General features: G+C 36.0%; 1 protein-coding gene across 2 annotated transcripts; it reads right to left on the bottom strand.

Moving 5' to 3' along the window:
* Window positions 1–9875: 9875 nt before the first annotated feature.
* LOC103941995 (GABA transporter 1) lies at window positions 9876–15634 on the bottom strand. Of its 2 annotated transcripts, XM_009352191.3 has the most exons (7): window positions 15446–15633; window positions 11983–12213; window positions 11630–11727; window positions 11274–11460; window positions 11006–11136; window positions 10619–10852; window positions 9876–10355 (listed from the first exon to the last, which is right to left on the bottom strand). In XM_009352191.3, the coding sequence occupies exons 1-7, from the start codon at window positions 15567–15569 to the stop codon at window positions 9975–9977; spliced, it is 1386 nt and encodes a 461-aa protein (XP_009350466.2). In that variant the 5' UTR covers window positions 15570–15633; the 3' UTR covers window positions 9876–9974. The 2 variants fall into 2 exon arrangements, with proteins under 2 accessions (XP_009350466.2, XP_048447613.1); XM_048591656.1 differs by lacking the exon at window positions 11983–12213 and having other exon boundaries at window positions 15446–15634.
* Window positions 15635–16311: the final 677 nt, after the last annotated feature.

The following is a 16311-nucleotide window of genomic DNA, read 5'->3' on the forward strand; positions in this document are numbered from 1 at the left end:
TTTTATACATGCTATGCTCAAATGTTCTTAGTTAGACATACTTTTTCCTCCATGACATGCATGTCCTATGTAATTCTTAAAAAACGAATGCTAAAACTCCCCTTTATAACAAAAAATGATTTGCAAGCCGTTGATTGTCCTAGAGATTAGGACCTTCCTACTAAGTTCAAGGTTATCTTTTCTCTCCTTATTATAGAATATCGTTTGTAAAAATGAAAGATTAAAATGGCGTATCAAAATGAATTTTTTTTGTTGAATATCAAAATTAAGAGAATTATTTTTTATTTATTAGTTTATGGGGTTATGCACTGAGCTAGGCAAGAAAGAACAATTTACCCCCAAAAGAAGAAGAAGAAAAAGGAAGCCAGTAAAACACAAACCATAAATACAAGGAAGACCAAGGACTGAAATGCAAAACCCTGAAAATGAGAGATCCACCACAATCATTAATGGCGACCACGCGGAAACAATTCATTTTACCTTCTTACCCCAAGCCTTTATGGCATATCTGGACCACAATGTTTGAAAGAATAAATATACATTTCTTAAATCTCTCTCAATTTTTTTTTCATTTCTTGTTTAAACGGTTACGACAAAACATGGTAATATTACATTTTGAAATTTTTATTTAAAAAAAAAAGACAAAATAAGTTTGAGAGGAAAAAAGAGAAAAAAAATAATAATAGGAGAAGAGAAAATCAAAGTCCATGTCGAAGGGGAGAGCTACATGCAAATCAAAGCAAAGTGCAAAGTCCAAATGCGTCAAAGACTCAAAAGTATACACATGGATGATCGATCCGAACAAGGGTGGTCCGGAATCAAGAAAGTCGACGTCATTGTGGAGCATAGCTCGAGGTTTTCTCAGCACACCAACTTTCACTAATCAGTAGTTCCCCTACCTGGTGTTATCTTCTTATCTAAAAGCCTAATTAACCTCCACCTTTCTTTTTTGTTTGTATTTTTTAACAAAAATGATTGTCAATTTTGGTCTTTATTTTATAGGAAAACTAATGAAAAATTTTTGAAAACTTCGAGTTTTAACGATAATGATAAAATAAAAGATAAAGTGAATAGCACCAGGATTGACTTTTTAGTGTAAAAATATGGTTTTTCGTTAAAGTGAACAGTACCGCGGGTTTTTCGTTAAAACTCCCTTTTTTATTAACAAAAATGTTATTTTCACCGTCTATTTGTACTATCTTTCTAATAGAAATGAGACTCACATGTGTTGGTGGGTCTTACCTTTATTAGAACAGCACTACTCTTTTTTTAATACATTCAATAATACCACTAAACTATAGTAAGCGGTATTCATGTTGGTCACCTTTGTTTGACTGTTAGTGTGTAAACACAAGTTAATTAGAGCAACTCCAGCGTTGGAGCCCTCCCCCCTGGCAATACACTATTCAATCCACCTAATGAACAGTAATTGCCCTTAATGAACAGTAAGTAGCCCTGGCAATAGATTTTGCATCTCCACCGTTACACTTCTATAGCCCTGGCAATAGGCAATAAAATATTAGTATTTTTTTTATTTATAAAATTAATACAAAATAATTTTAAATGTAATATCGGATAAGATTTTTAATCGTTGTCGGTGCGCCACGTGTCATTATCCTAAGTATTATTAAATAATACAAAATAAATAATTATAAATATGGATTTCTGATAAGATTATTAACCAATCACGTCGCGCCACGTGTCATAATCGGTTCACAATCTTTGAGGATAGATTTCCATCAGATTTTAAACGAATGACGGCATGCCACGTGTCATAATCTGTTAACAATCTTGGATGATAGATTTCCATCAGATTTTTAACGAATGACGGCATGCCACGTGGCATTATGCAGAACCTAATCCTTTCTGAATCCTCTATATAATCCACCTTCCATCTTCACAAATCTCACACCAAAATTCTCAAGATCTCTATCATTATTCATAATTTCTGCTTCCTTATTCACAAAAATCAGTTTCAATATTCATAGTTTCTGTTTCTTTCTTTCAATGTCTTCTTCTTCTTCGTCAAGGATGATGTGGGAATTGAATCAGGAAGAGGAAGACTTGTTTAACCAATCAGAATCAATGTTCAATCAGCAGCGGGTAAGAAATGAGAGGGAAGAAGATGAGGAGCGTCAAATGAGAGATGACGACGTAAGAAGGGGCAGAGCCTCACATTCCCGTCGAGTCATCCAAGCTGCGGCTCAGATCTGCAGGCCCAGGCGTTCCGGAAACATTGATAGAAGCAGGCAACGACGAGGTATGGAACTCTTGGATGATTATTTTGTTCCTAATAGTGCATTCCCTGATACGTACTTTAGACGTCGTTTTAGAATGGAACGACATTTGTTCAACAAAATCATGATTGCTGTTTGCAACCATGATTCTTATTTTGTGCAAAAAAAAGATGCTTTTGGTGCTATGGGTCTACTGCCGGAGCAAAAAATTACTGCTGCCTTGCGGATGCTTGCATATGGAGCATCTGCAGACCAAGTGGATGAGATAACGAGGATGGGGCAATCAACCATTCTTGAGTCCCTGATGAGGTTTTGCGGAGCAATCGAATCTATCTACACCGCTGAGTACCTCCGCAAACCCACACACATGGACTTGGAGCGGCTGTTGAAGAAGGCGGAGATGCGTGGCTTTCCTGGGATGATTGGAAGCATTGATTGTATGCACTGGACGTGGAAAAACTGTCCAAGTGCATGGCAAGGTGCTTACGGGGACAGAAAAGGGGCAAAAAGTATCATTCTGGAGGCGGTGGCATCTTTTGATACATGGATTTGGCACGCCTTTTTCGGGGTCCCGGGAGCTCAAAATGACATCAACGTCCTTGCCCAATCCCCAGTGTTCAACGATGTCCTGCAAGGAAAGGCACCAAAAGTTACATATGAGGTCAACGGACGTATGTACGACGGGCCATACTACCTAGCTGACGGCATCTACCCGCGCTGGTCAACATTTGTCAAAACAGTGCCACGTCCGCGGAGTGCGAAGGAAAAACACTTTGCAAGCTGTCAAGAGGGGTGCAGGAAGGATGTGGAGCGTTGTTTTGGTATCCTCCAAGCTCGCTGGGCGATCGTCAGGGGTGCGGCCAGATTGTTTGATGTAGAGTCGCTTCGATCCATCATGATGACGTGCATCATTCTTCACAACATGATTGTGGAAGATGAGTACGATTATGAAGCTGTTGATGAATATGAGCCAGACCCGATGAACAATTCAAGAACACGTATATATTGTGCTCATGACGCCACCGATGACCCCGTGCAACATGAGCCATTACAAAGGGATGGACGTTACAATGAAAGACTCATTCAACGATATACTGCATTTCAAATGCCAGACATGCACAATGCCCGACAAATTGACTTGATAGAGCACCAGTGGGAGGGGCGTTTCAAACGGGTCGAACCCGACGCTTGTTCAGGGAGGGGCGTTTCGGGCACTTCTTCTGCATCATCTTCATGAACATGATCGGGTGTAGAGTGTAGAGGGGTGCTGTTCATGTGCACTTCTGGACCAACTGGCACAACTCTAAATTTAGGACAATCTTTGACAATATTCCAACATTCCCACCGGTTGAATGATTTATTTTTGCCTTTGGTTTTGGCAGCATACCAAGCTTGTGCTTGAAGTTCCTACACAATAAAAATAAGTAACAAATAAATAATACAAATAAATAATTATAATGAAAATAAGTAACTAGCAAATATATACATATATATATATATAAGTAACAAAGATAATGAAAATAAGTAACAAAGCAAATAAGAAGGCTTCAAGTTTAGTAAATAATGAAAATAATTAACAAATATATATATATATATACATTAATTTTAATGAAAATAAGTAACAAATAAATAATAAAAACAACATAATTATAATGTAACAAATAAGTAACAATAACATAATTATAATGTAACAAACAACATAATTATAATGTAACAAATAAGTAACAATAAATAATAAATTTTGTACGTAACAAATAAAGAATACAAACAATAAATAATAATATCTTGTTACCATATCCGAGTAATTTTCCCCACTTCGAATATTATTACTAGCTTGTGCCAAAGCGTCTCTCCACGTACTAAACGATTGGCTAAGTAATTTCCAACGACTGGACATCGATTCTTTGGTTCTTTTCCCACCAATTTTCTCAAGATAATTGGTATGAATAAGACTCCACATTTCTCTTAACTGCATCTCATTACCCGTAAGCGAACTATGAGTAACTTCAACCCAGCTAGTACACAACGCAACATCTTCAATAAGCGACCAATTCGTACCTGCACCAGTGGTCATTTTGTTGAAAAAAAATTGATTCAAACTTTGAGACAAAGAAAGGAATGTGATTGAAAGTGGTTGAGAAAATATGAAATTGTTGTGAAGGTAGATGATAATGAGAAGGTATTTATAGAAAAGTAAAAACAATTTTTTTTACAATTTTTTTCAGATTTTTTTTTGAATTTTTTTGAATTTTTTACATTTTTTTTTGAATTTTTATTCAATTAATTAATCTCTGCCGTTGGATATAAAAAAATTTGAATTCCAACGCTCCAGATTGTGCCACGTGTCACAACGGTAACTTTTCAGATTTTTAAAACTATTTTTTCATTTATTTTTTAATTTTTAAAGCATTTTAATATCCACCGTTGATCTCAGATCGAACGGTGGATATTAAATCTGACAGTTTGAAAATTTTTTACCGTTGAGATCTAACGGTCCACATTAAGTGACCGTTACGATCTAACGTACCGTGGGAAGCCACGTGGCTTCCCAACGGTAACAGACAAACCTTTTTTTTTTTCTGATTAATGTGTCAGGACGCGCCCCCACGCGCGGGTGGGGTGCACGCGCCTGACACAAAAAAAATAAAATAATACGCTGACGCCACCCTGGCGTCAGCATGACGTCACTCCCACCCCGGGCTCAAGGCCTGTCGATTCCTCACGGGCCTGGCCCTCGGGCCTCCCCCGTCCCCCGGCCTGCGTCACGCTGGACGCCTTCCACCGGCCCTCGGGCCTTTGTTCTGGAGCCGGTCCCCCGAGCAAATTGCAACGGTGGGATAGCTCTTAGGGAAAGTTGTCCTTATGACTTTTTAATTGATTTGTGACTGGCCAATGTGTATTATATGCTAAACTAATGATGGTATCGTCTTAGTGTTTGTGCTAAGGGAACCCAAAGGAGACCAATGATAGGCATAGCCGAACGACTGTTTTGTTCAATTTGATAAATTAGGTCATATGTACTTATAATAATATATAGGTTAATGATTTCACACACTTTCGATTTCGGGAAATTTGCCACCTTCCCAATTTTTTTTTATAACTTTTTCATTTTTTAGGTGTGAAATGACTTAACTAATCGGATTGCATTCAAACTCTTTATCATTATAATTTGAATTGCTCAAGATCATTTGAAGAAGAACTCGAGCTCATCTCATTACACTATTGTAGAAACAGAATAACACTCAAAACAAGAGAGATGGCTCAGAATTACTAGAGATCAATTCAAGAAACCGTTGCACGAATAATATGGCAGAAACCCTCACCCTATGGAGGAGAATTTCTGAATTTGCTTTCCCCATTTTTCTTTCTACTATAAATCAAGGGAGGTAGGAAGAGAAAAATGAGAACAAAAATCCATTATTTAATTTAAATACTATATATTAATTATGTGATGTGGTGTATTTTTTGCGTGTTGCAGAAACAACAAGTTGTGGTGTATGTATTATTTTATTCCCTTAAAGGATCCTCACCGGATCCTCTTTGTGAGGATCCCGGAAATCCTCCAATCACATACATTCATTGTACATCGTGCGGTTAGTTTTTGTCAGGTATTGTTTATGTTCAATTTTAAATAAAAAAATATATACAATAATTTTTTACCACACGATTATAATGAACGGATGTGATTGAAGAATCCCTATGATTCTTACAAAGAGGATCTGGTGAGGATCCTCCTGGCTTGTTATTATCATCAGTTGTAATTATTTTTTTCACTATCAAAATTTCTCTTAGAAGGAAAGTGAGATAGGATAGAGAAAGACATAATCAAATGAGAAGAAGAAACAATAGAGAATAAAAGAGAAGAAAAGAGAACATTATTTGAACAAAAAAAAAAGGAAAGAGTGGAGAGAAGGCGAAGAGGACTAAGTCGAAAGCGAAGATAGACGCTCTTTGTGCCAAGAGCTTCATGTTAATTCGATGATGTGGGACCCACATGTGTTCACATCATTGGATTAACATACTTTTTAATTGAACTTAAGGATAAGGACCAATAGTATATGTTTTGTTAAATTCAAAGAACCGAAGGGTTCAGAGGGCCGAAAGGTCGAAAATAGCTTGAAAACTCACTGAGGGTTAGGCCAAAGGGCTCATGGACCCCATGGGACAAAAAAGGGCCAAAGGGCCAACCGGCTGGCCCAACTCAGCTAACCCTGGGTCGGGCCAAAAATTTAAATGCAACGGTTAGCTGACGTTAGTTAGTCGTTATATTTGATTTTTTTTTTCCTATAACTTCCTAAGCCAATAAACACATTAAATAACATTAAACAACATAAACAAAAACATTTAACAACATGAAACTTAAACAACATTTTTAAAAACATTTAACAACATAAAACTTGAACGCCTACTCTATGCTTCTTTTGGCCCAAAGATGTGCAACAAGATCCTGTTGTCGGTACTTGTTTGTGGCATGGGAACGTATCATCCTATAGTGCCTCATGTAGTCATTTAAAGATATATTACCAATTCTTGGATTCAAAGGCAAATTAGGCCCATCATATATTTTTGCACGAGCCCTTCTTGACCTATTTAGATCCTCTTGGTCATCATCAAACTCTCCATCAATATATTCATCTCGCTTATCCTTCACAATCATGCCAATATAACGCATCCTAAACCCTAAACCCTAAGGCCATCTCCAACCGAGGGCATGCGTTATATTCGCATGATTATGGAGGATGAGCAAGATGGGTATATTGATGGAGAGTTTGATGACAACCAAGAGGATCCAAATAGGTTAAGAAGGGCTTGTGAAAAAATATATGATGTGCTTAATTTGCCTTTGAATCCAAGAACTAGTAGTACCTCTATAAATGAGTACATGAGGTGCTATAGAATGATACGTTCCCATGCCGCAAACAAGTATCTACAATAGGATCTTGTTGCACATCTTTGGGCTAAAAGAAGCATGGAGTAGGTGTAACATGCCACATCGCCTAGGGGAGTGGATCCTGTAAGCCTTATATGTATATTCCCAACTCTACCTAGCACGAGACTTTTTGGGAGCTCACTAGTTTCGGGTGCCATAGGAACTTCGAAGTTAAGCGAGTTCGCGTGAGAGCAATCCCAGGATGGGTGACCCACTAGGAAGTTCTCGTGTGAGTTCCCAGAAACAAAACCATGAGGGTGTGGTAGGGGCCCAAAGCGGACAATATTGTGTTACGGTGGAGTTGAACCCGGGATATGGTGGGGTCCCGGGCCGAGATGTGACAGTAAACGTTTAAGTTTTATGTTGTTAAATGTTTTTAAAAATGTTGTTAAATATTTTTTTTTATGTTGGTTAATGTTATTTAATGTTGTTTCATGTTACTTAATTTAATTTGATTTTGTATAATAGCTTAGGAAGCTATAGGAAAAAAAATAGAATTAAAAAAAATAAATGAAACAAATTTTGTAAAATAGAAGTTATAGGAAAAAAAAAATATGAAACAAATTTTGTAAAATAGAAGCTATAGGATAAAAATGAAATTTTAAAAAAATATGAAACAAATTTTGTAAAATAGAAGTTACAGGAAAAAAATATAGAATTTAAAAAAAATATGAAACAAATTTTGTAAAATAGAAGTTATAGAAAAAAAAGAAGTTATTAGAAAAAAATTTTGTAAATAAAAAATAAAACTGTAAAAAAATAAAAAATAAAAAAATGACTAGCTGATGTCAGCTAGCCGTTGCATTTAAAAATTTGGCCTAGCATTCCTGTTGGATATAACCGACAGCAATGTTCACATTTTTGGCCAGCCCGGGGCTGACTGGATTGGGCCAACCTTTTGGCCCCTTGGCCCTTTCAGATTCCGTGTGGCTCACAAGCCCTCTGGCTTAGCCCTCGGTTGGAGATAGTTTTCAGGTCTTTTTCTATCTTTTGGACCATTCGGTTGGGCCAAAGGGCTCGTTTTAGCCCTCTGGCCCTCCAAGAAATTAATATTTTAATGAACAGTATAGGACCATATTTGCCTCCATCTCTAATTGAGGGCCAAAATGTCATAAGGCTCGTTTTAGTCATGTCACAAAAAACCGTCTCCAACCGATGGCCAAAGGGTCATAGGGCCAAACATAATTTATTATTTAAAAACTACAACTTAAATTCAAATCCAATGACTAAGTGACGTCAGGCGCTATAGAATGATACGTTCTCGTGTCACAACCTAGAACATGATCTTGTTGCACATCTTTGGGCTAAAAATAGCATGGAGTAGGCGTTTAAGTTTTATGTTGTATAATTTTTATGTTGGTTAATGTTATTTAATGTTGTTTCATATTGTTTAATGTTGTTTCATGTTACTTAATTTAATTTAATGTTGTATAATGGCTTATGAAGTTATAGGAAAAAAATAGAATTTAAAAAATATATGAAACAAATTTTGTAAAATAGAAGTTATAGGAAAAAAAAAATATAATTTAGAAAAAATATAAAACAAATTTTGTAAAATAGAAGTTATAGGAAAAAAAAATTGTGTAAAAAAAAAAAATAATAAAACTGTAAAATAAATAAAAAAATAAAAAATAATGGCTAGCTGACGTTAGCTAGCCTTTGCATTTGAAATTTGGCCTAGAATTCATGTCGGATATAACCGACAGGAATATATTTAAATATATATATATGTATTCTTGTCGGTTATATTCGATAGAAATGCTAGAATTTCTGGCCTAGCCTAGGGCTGGCTGGATTAGGCCAGCCAGTTGGCCCTTTGGCCCTTTTAAATTTTGTGGGGCCCATGAGCCCTCTAGCCTAGCCCTTGGTTGGAGACGGTTTTCGGGCTATTTTCGGCCCTTTGGCCCTATGGACCCTTCAGTTGGAGATGACCTAATATTTTAATGAATAGTACATGGCCATATTTGTCTTCATCTCCAACCGATGGCCAAAGGGTCATATGACTCATTTTAGCCTTGTCACAAAAAACCGTCTCCAACCGAGGGACAAAAAGTCATAGGATCAAACATAATTTATTATTTAAAAATTACAACTTAAATTCAAATCCAAGGGCATCATTTTTAAATTTCATAAATCAAGGCATAATTTAAAATTTTAAATGATGTAGGAATCGCTTAGGAAAAAAAAAGGAATTTTTAAATTTCATAAACAAAAATTTGGCCAAAAAAAAAACATTTGAATCGAATGGTAACTAGCCGTTGAATTTTAAATTTTGGCAACCTTTCTTGTAGGTTATATCCGACAGGATTAATCAAAATTTTGGCCCAGCCTAGGGCTGGCTGGATTGGGCCAGTCAGTTGGCCCATTGGCTTTTTCAGATTTGTGGGGCCCACTAGCCCTCTGGCGTAGCCCTCGGTTGGAGACGGTTTTTGGGTAATTTTTAGCCCTTTGGCCCTCTAGACCCTTTGATTGGAGATGGCCTTGCACTATTTATTAAAATATTAATTTCTTGGAGGGCCAAAGGGCTAAAACGAGCCTTCTGGTGCTTCTTCGGTTGGAGATGGCCTAAATTAACGGATTTTTAGTTTAGGAATGAAATTTAAACTAAGGTGGGAGTTTAGAGACCAAATCTATCTATATTTTACTCTTTTATTTTGTGTAATGCTTTGAAGACATAAAACCGACAGATTTGCTGAAACACTCACTAATACTGGTAATTAAGATCCCACAATAGTAATAGGACCCTACCATTTCTCCGAATTTACACTTAAAGATATTCAATACATATTGTTTTCTCCATAATAACGTTACATGTTAGCAAATAACCGATACGTTTTGGCATCAAGAACAATTTGCCTAACAGATGCTACAGCCCCTACCCCGACTAACAAGAAGGACACTCCTGCTATCGATGTGTTAACCCAAAATATAAGACTTTGTTTGGAAGGCTTGAAAGTTACATTGTAGAAAATCATTGGCAAAATGAAATCTAGAGGAATGCATCCAAATGCCCCAAACAATGCCATGATATCTCCAAAGAAAGGTAGCATTGCAGCAAATGTTGTTGCTACTATAACGGACAGTGACCGGAGAATCAATCTCGGCACAACGTTACGGACTGAGAATTGATCCTTTTTTGGGTCTGCAAATTTCTTCTCAAACACTTCATTTGTTGGTTGCAAGTAAACCTGTAGTTTAGTAGCGTCAACAAACAAAATTAAACAAAAGTGTGTTGAAAGAGAAAATGAGCGTGCATAAATCATTTTATTTTTGAATTTGTTTCAAGTGCGTGGATCAAATGCTTGGGTGCATTAAGAAGCCCTAAGTCTTTAGTCTCAAGATGCATATATGTTAGTGCCTTAAAAAGCCCTTTTGCAACGTTTTTCTGCTTCAAACGAAGGTTTGTAACTGTCGCCAATGATATCATTTTTTGTAATTTTATCCGTCTTACCACTGTGACAGCTGAGACTTGCAAGAGGGTGAAGACATTGGTCATTAGCAAGAACCAGGTAGGCAATAAAGGCTTGCCATCACCCATGAAATTTGAAAGAACTGTTCCCATGGCTTGATTTCCAAAAGCCCAGTACCCAGATATTGCCACACTGAAATATGTTGTCACTATAACACTATAGCAAACACATAGACCTTTAAACATCTTTCCTTTTACTGGAGGTGCTAAAGTTGCCTGCACATATAGACCATATCGTGTCAGTGGGTATTAAAAATTCGAGATACTGAAAGAACATTACTTACTAAATATAGGAGACCATTTATAAGCTTTCTTCGATCAAGAAACTAGATTATTTGATAAGAAAAAGCTGGAAAGTGGGTAAGATACCTGTATTTCAGGAATTATTCCACTTGCATATGTAGTAGCTATGATTGAAATGGCATTAAAGATACCAAAACTGCGGTCTTTTGCGCTTCCTTTCACGGTATACTCCCTTCTAGGAGCATTATCGGAATGTCCTAGAAAAAATTTGATATATGTGGGTTAGGCCAGGTTCGATACGGCAACGTATTCTCCCGCCTTGCTTTGAAATTCAAATCTCTCTCTCTCTCTCTCTCTCTCTTCTTGTTAGAGTAGTTTAAATTGTCTGTCTTACCAATGTATATGGAGCCAGCAGTGGCACAAGTGCTGAATGCCAGGCAAAGGATAAGAGAGACAAGATTAATATGCCTTAAGGAGTGGAAGGATGGCATTTGAGCTAAAACCAGTGGAACGGTTCCGAAAATAATTATAAATTGGTGTAGCTTCATTGTCCCATCTGGGTAGGAGAGCAAGTAAATGAACTGAAAAATTAACACAAGAAGACTGTATGAGGAAAGTAATCGATGCCTATTTAGTAGCAAATATATAGTGTGGTTAGCCTCGTATTAAGATAGTAATTGAAAAATGATCAGTTCAGATTATGGAAAATCTTGTGGAGCTGATCTAAACGAGTGTGTGGTTAGCGCTTACCTTAAGGCTCTGCCCTCCAAGTAAAGTGCAAGCAATAACTGCACCATAGCAAATCCAAAACTGCAAGGGACCAACAAAATATTTGCCCCATCCAGGACCTGCAAACTCATGCATGCATGATACATTTTAGTTTAAAGATTGAGTAGTAACGTGTAATCATATGAGACCCATAACGGATGACCTAGATATGCAATTTCTTATGAACAGTAAGCATTAATTTTCTAATAATTAATTATGATACGTTGATTCAATCGAGTGTCCGTCAAATCAATGATACGTTGATATTTACGATAAATTTAGCGAATTATGACCACTTTATTTGTAATACATGGGTAATGAGATTAACTACGGACCTAAAATGTCTCGGGCCATGTCTCGAAAGCGAAGCTGGCGATGTCCGAGCTTTTCTTGGTGCTCCAGAACCAAGGATAGAAGATTGTAGGAATAGAAAGTGACCAAAGCAGCCAAGGCGAGGCATATGAGTCCCCCAACCCAGCCTAGCAAGGCCAGCGCAAAGGGAAGAGTTAGAATCACTGGAGCTACTATCGACGTCGTCAAGTGGTACCCACAATGCAACCATGATCCTACCACAAACACAAAAAACATTTAGATAAATAGAAGCAATCCTACCACAAACACAAAGAACATTTAGATAAATAGAAGAAAATATATCTTGTAAATCTTAAACATTGAGATATATTTTGATAGCCTCTTTGACGCACTAAGGAGGACTAGCGTCCGGTTCGTTTCCTAGCACTAGTAAATCATATGATGGTAGTTAAAGGAGGTTGAAATGCGTCTTCTCAATCATAAAAAAGATGAACTTTCGCCACTAGCTGGTCTTTTTTTTTCTTCCTCTTTCTTAAAGTAGGATTAACGTTGAATCTTATTTGTAAGTAGTGTAGTATAGATGGCTTGACCAAATATCCCTACTCAAGTTTTTCTCATTAAACAACTGAGTTATAGTTAAGAGTTAGTTAAGGTTGATTGAATATTTGATCGAAACTTATCAAAACTTTCTAATTTTGGTATCATATAAGCAAATCTCCAAATTGAAGCCAATAAGTCGAAGTGTTTTATATTTTTGGCCCTTACAATTAGGGGTGGTTCGGTATCCCATACCGAACCGAAAACCATATACCAAATACCGAACTGAAAAAGTTCGGGATGGGATTTCAGTAACCAAAACCGATCCGAAATTTTGCCTTTCCTGAATTTCGGTATTCCCGAATGTTTTTCAGTTTTTCGGTACGGTTCGGGACGCAGCCAACACTAGCAATCTCCAGTGGCTTTTTCACAAGCCTCGTCCTGAGAGATCTTAATACCATTCTCCTCTGCTACCTCCACCATTCTTAGAAAGCAACGACCACGGCGGCGACTCCGAATCCACCTAGCTCCCAACCCCACACCCACTCCTCTCCACAATCACATCTTCTCATGCCATTTCTGCACAAATCCTTCAGAACCCACATGCAAAAATCCAATATTTTTCTTTGAGCATGGCAGCAGCTCCGAGTCCACCTCGCTCCCAACCCCACACGGCCACACCCACTCCTCTCCACAATCACATCTTCTTATGCCATTTCTTCACAAATCCTTTAGAACCCACATGCAAAAATTCAATCTTTTTCTCTCGAGCTTCAGTGATCATCAAATGGAATTATTTGTTGTGGGTTATGAATCGTGCCTGCGCAACGCTGATGATTCATAACCCAGAGACGAGAGAGCTTCAGAGAGGATAGAGAGACAAATGGGTTGAGGCTAGAGACGAGAGAGCTTCTTCCTATCTCTGCTCCCCAACACGAAGACTGCTTCTCTCTCTCTGCCTCAAGAATCAAGATTCAAAACCAAAACAAAAGCTTTGTGCTTTTAGTTTCCAAAAAAGCTTTGTGCTTTTCTCCCAAACCGACAAGGCATCACCATCACATGCCTTTTCCATATTATTTTATTTCTGTGCCTTTGCTAGTGGAACCGAAGGGCCTTGCTTTTTATTTTATTTTTTCATTGTTCTTTGCAGATGTAGCGCTGGAAAGTAGGAACCAAAAGCAAAAGAAGATTTCGGGACTTCAGGAATACCGAAAAAATGAAATCTGAAAACCAATCTCATGTCGAATATTTTGGTATTTTTTGATACGGGATTACTAAAATTCGGGATAGTTTCGGTTTGAGATTTTTGGGTTCAATTTGGGGTTTTTTCGGTATAGTTTGGGATTTTCGGGAATTTTTTCTAGTCTTACTTATAATTCATGATTCCTAGATAAAAATTCATCTACATATAAACGTCCAATAAAAGCCCAAATTTAAAATATACAGCCACATTGGAACACTATTGACTTACTAATACAATTTATTTACACCTATGCAACTTTTCCAAATCCCTAAATTTATGCCAAATTAAAAGTTGTAAAAAAAAGTGAAATAAAATATATAAACTGTTGTATTGTATTAATTGTATCCATATCATACCAAAAATGCACCTTTTTGTGATATACATATATACATATATATATATATATATTTTTTTTTTTTTTTGCATTAATTGGGAAGTAAATTAATTTGTTCCAATTATTAAAAAAAATTATACTAAATCCATATTATATATTTTGAATCAAATAACACTTCTCTAACTTGTAGGTAAATTATTTTTCATGCAATGTTACATATATTAGGCACGTTTTATTGTTGTATAAGTATAGGTATGGCATAATATTTTTCAATATAATACATAAAATTATATTTCTTCTTGTTATGGGTAAATTATTCTCCATGTATTAGTGAGAAAAAGATAATATATTACACATGGGGTATAATTTTTTGTAGGTAAATTGTTGGAAATTAATTTGTAGGTAGGTAAATTAATTTGTTCCAGAAAACCTAGATTATATATTTTGAATCAAATAACATTTTTGTATACATGGTAGGTAAATTATTTTTCATGTATTATACATATATTAGCCTATTAGGGATGTTTTTTTGGTAAAAATATATAAAGTAATATGTATATGATTGTTTGTAGGTAAAAAGATAAAATCAAAAGCATGATCCAATTCCTAAATTTATGCAATATTTTGTTGTTGGTATACAATATTTTGAATCATTGGAAATGAACATTTCAAATAGTAGGTAGGTAAATTAATATGGTCTAATTATATAAATACACACACACACACACACACACACACACACACATATATATATATATATATATATATATATATATTTATACACATTTTGAATCAAATAATATTTTTGTGCATGGTAGGTAAATTACTTTTTTTTAAATGTATTATTACATATAGTAGGTTTTTTTTTTTTTTTTTTTTTTTTTTGTGAAAAAATATATATGAACTCATAATGCAAGATACATAGAATTAAGCCAACAATTCTCATATTGATATTAATATGCAATGAATTTTTTTATCATTAATGTCTTATTTATTTTATTTTTCTTTTGCAAACTCATTAACTCTCCTTATAATGTGCATAGAATTAATTGTGCACATCAAATATGCAATAGGGGTATTTTAGGCATATTAAAAAATGTAAAATGTGTAAAGTAATATATAATTAATGAATTCACTTAAGTGGATCTTAGTCACTAGCTTTTTTAGTAAAAAAATTATATCGGGTTTTTTATGGAAAAAATTAAATTTGAGGGGTTAAAGTCATATTTTCAGAAAAAAAAAAAAGAAAAAAAAAAAAGAAAAGAAGAACCCCACAAAAATATCAAAAACTTGCAAGCAATCTAATTATTTTAAAGAAGGGCATGGAAACTTCTGACCTAAACCGAACATATACGTACTGAGTGCTTATTACCTTGAGATTTGAGGACGAAGAGAGCTCCAGCATCAAGCACTTTTGCCGGAGGGCTTCTGGCAGCACCGTTTTCGTTATCACGTCCGGCGGATACTTCCATCAAGTTTGGAGCCACAGTTCCCATCTCTCTCTTCCTTTCCTCCCTCTCTCTCTCTCTGGAGTCTGTATGCAGTGAGATAGTAGAATATGTGGTAATAAGAAGAGCGAAGACTAACTATTTATAGTAGTATAATGCCAATTAACAATCATACTCAGCGCTCCGTTCCGCGGGTTTAGTTGAAAACTGTTTTGGACTACTCAAGAGAACGGTCTACCAACGGCACCAGGCCGGCAGGTTTATTAGGCCCATTAATTTTTGACATGATTCAATAATCCGATACGATACAAAATTAATAGGTGTTTAGGTTGACATGATAACGAATCGGGTAACCTGATAAACACCTATTAAGATAACGGGTTGGTTCTGTTAGGAATTTAATAATTTAAATTTTAGTATTATTAATATTTAAAATATTAAATATTCAAGTGAATGAAAATTAAAATAAAATACAAAATGGTCATGGAAAGGTTTGACCGGTAGATTTTCAAGGATTGTGTATGTCCTTTTAATTTTATTTTATTATGAAAATGGTCTTGAAAAGTTTTGACCTGCAGATTTTCTCAACAGGTTATGTATGTTTAGGAAAAGTAGATGCAACTTTTGGAACTTTTGGAAACAAATGCACCTTTGCTCAAAGGTTGCATCTTTTTCTTTGGAAAAGCAGACAAATTGTTTCGGTGGCAGATTTCCAAAGGTTGCATCCCTTCTGCCTTGGAAACAGACGCATCTTTTGTGCAGACGGAGCCATTGTCCTTTGGGAGTAGAC

The sequence above is a fragment of a genome, unplaced genomic scaffold, assembly GCF_019419815.1.
Source record: "Pyrus x bretschneideri cultivar Hongxiangsu unplaced genomic scaffold, Pyrus_bretschneideri_v1 Contig35, whole genome shotgun sequence".
NCBI lineage: Eukaryota > Viridiplantae > Streptophyta > Magnoliopsida > Rosales > Rosaceae > Pyrus > Pyrus x bretschneideri.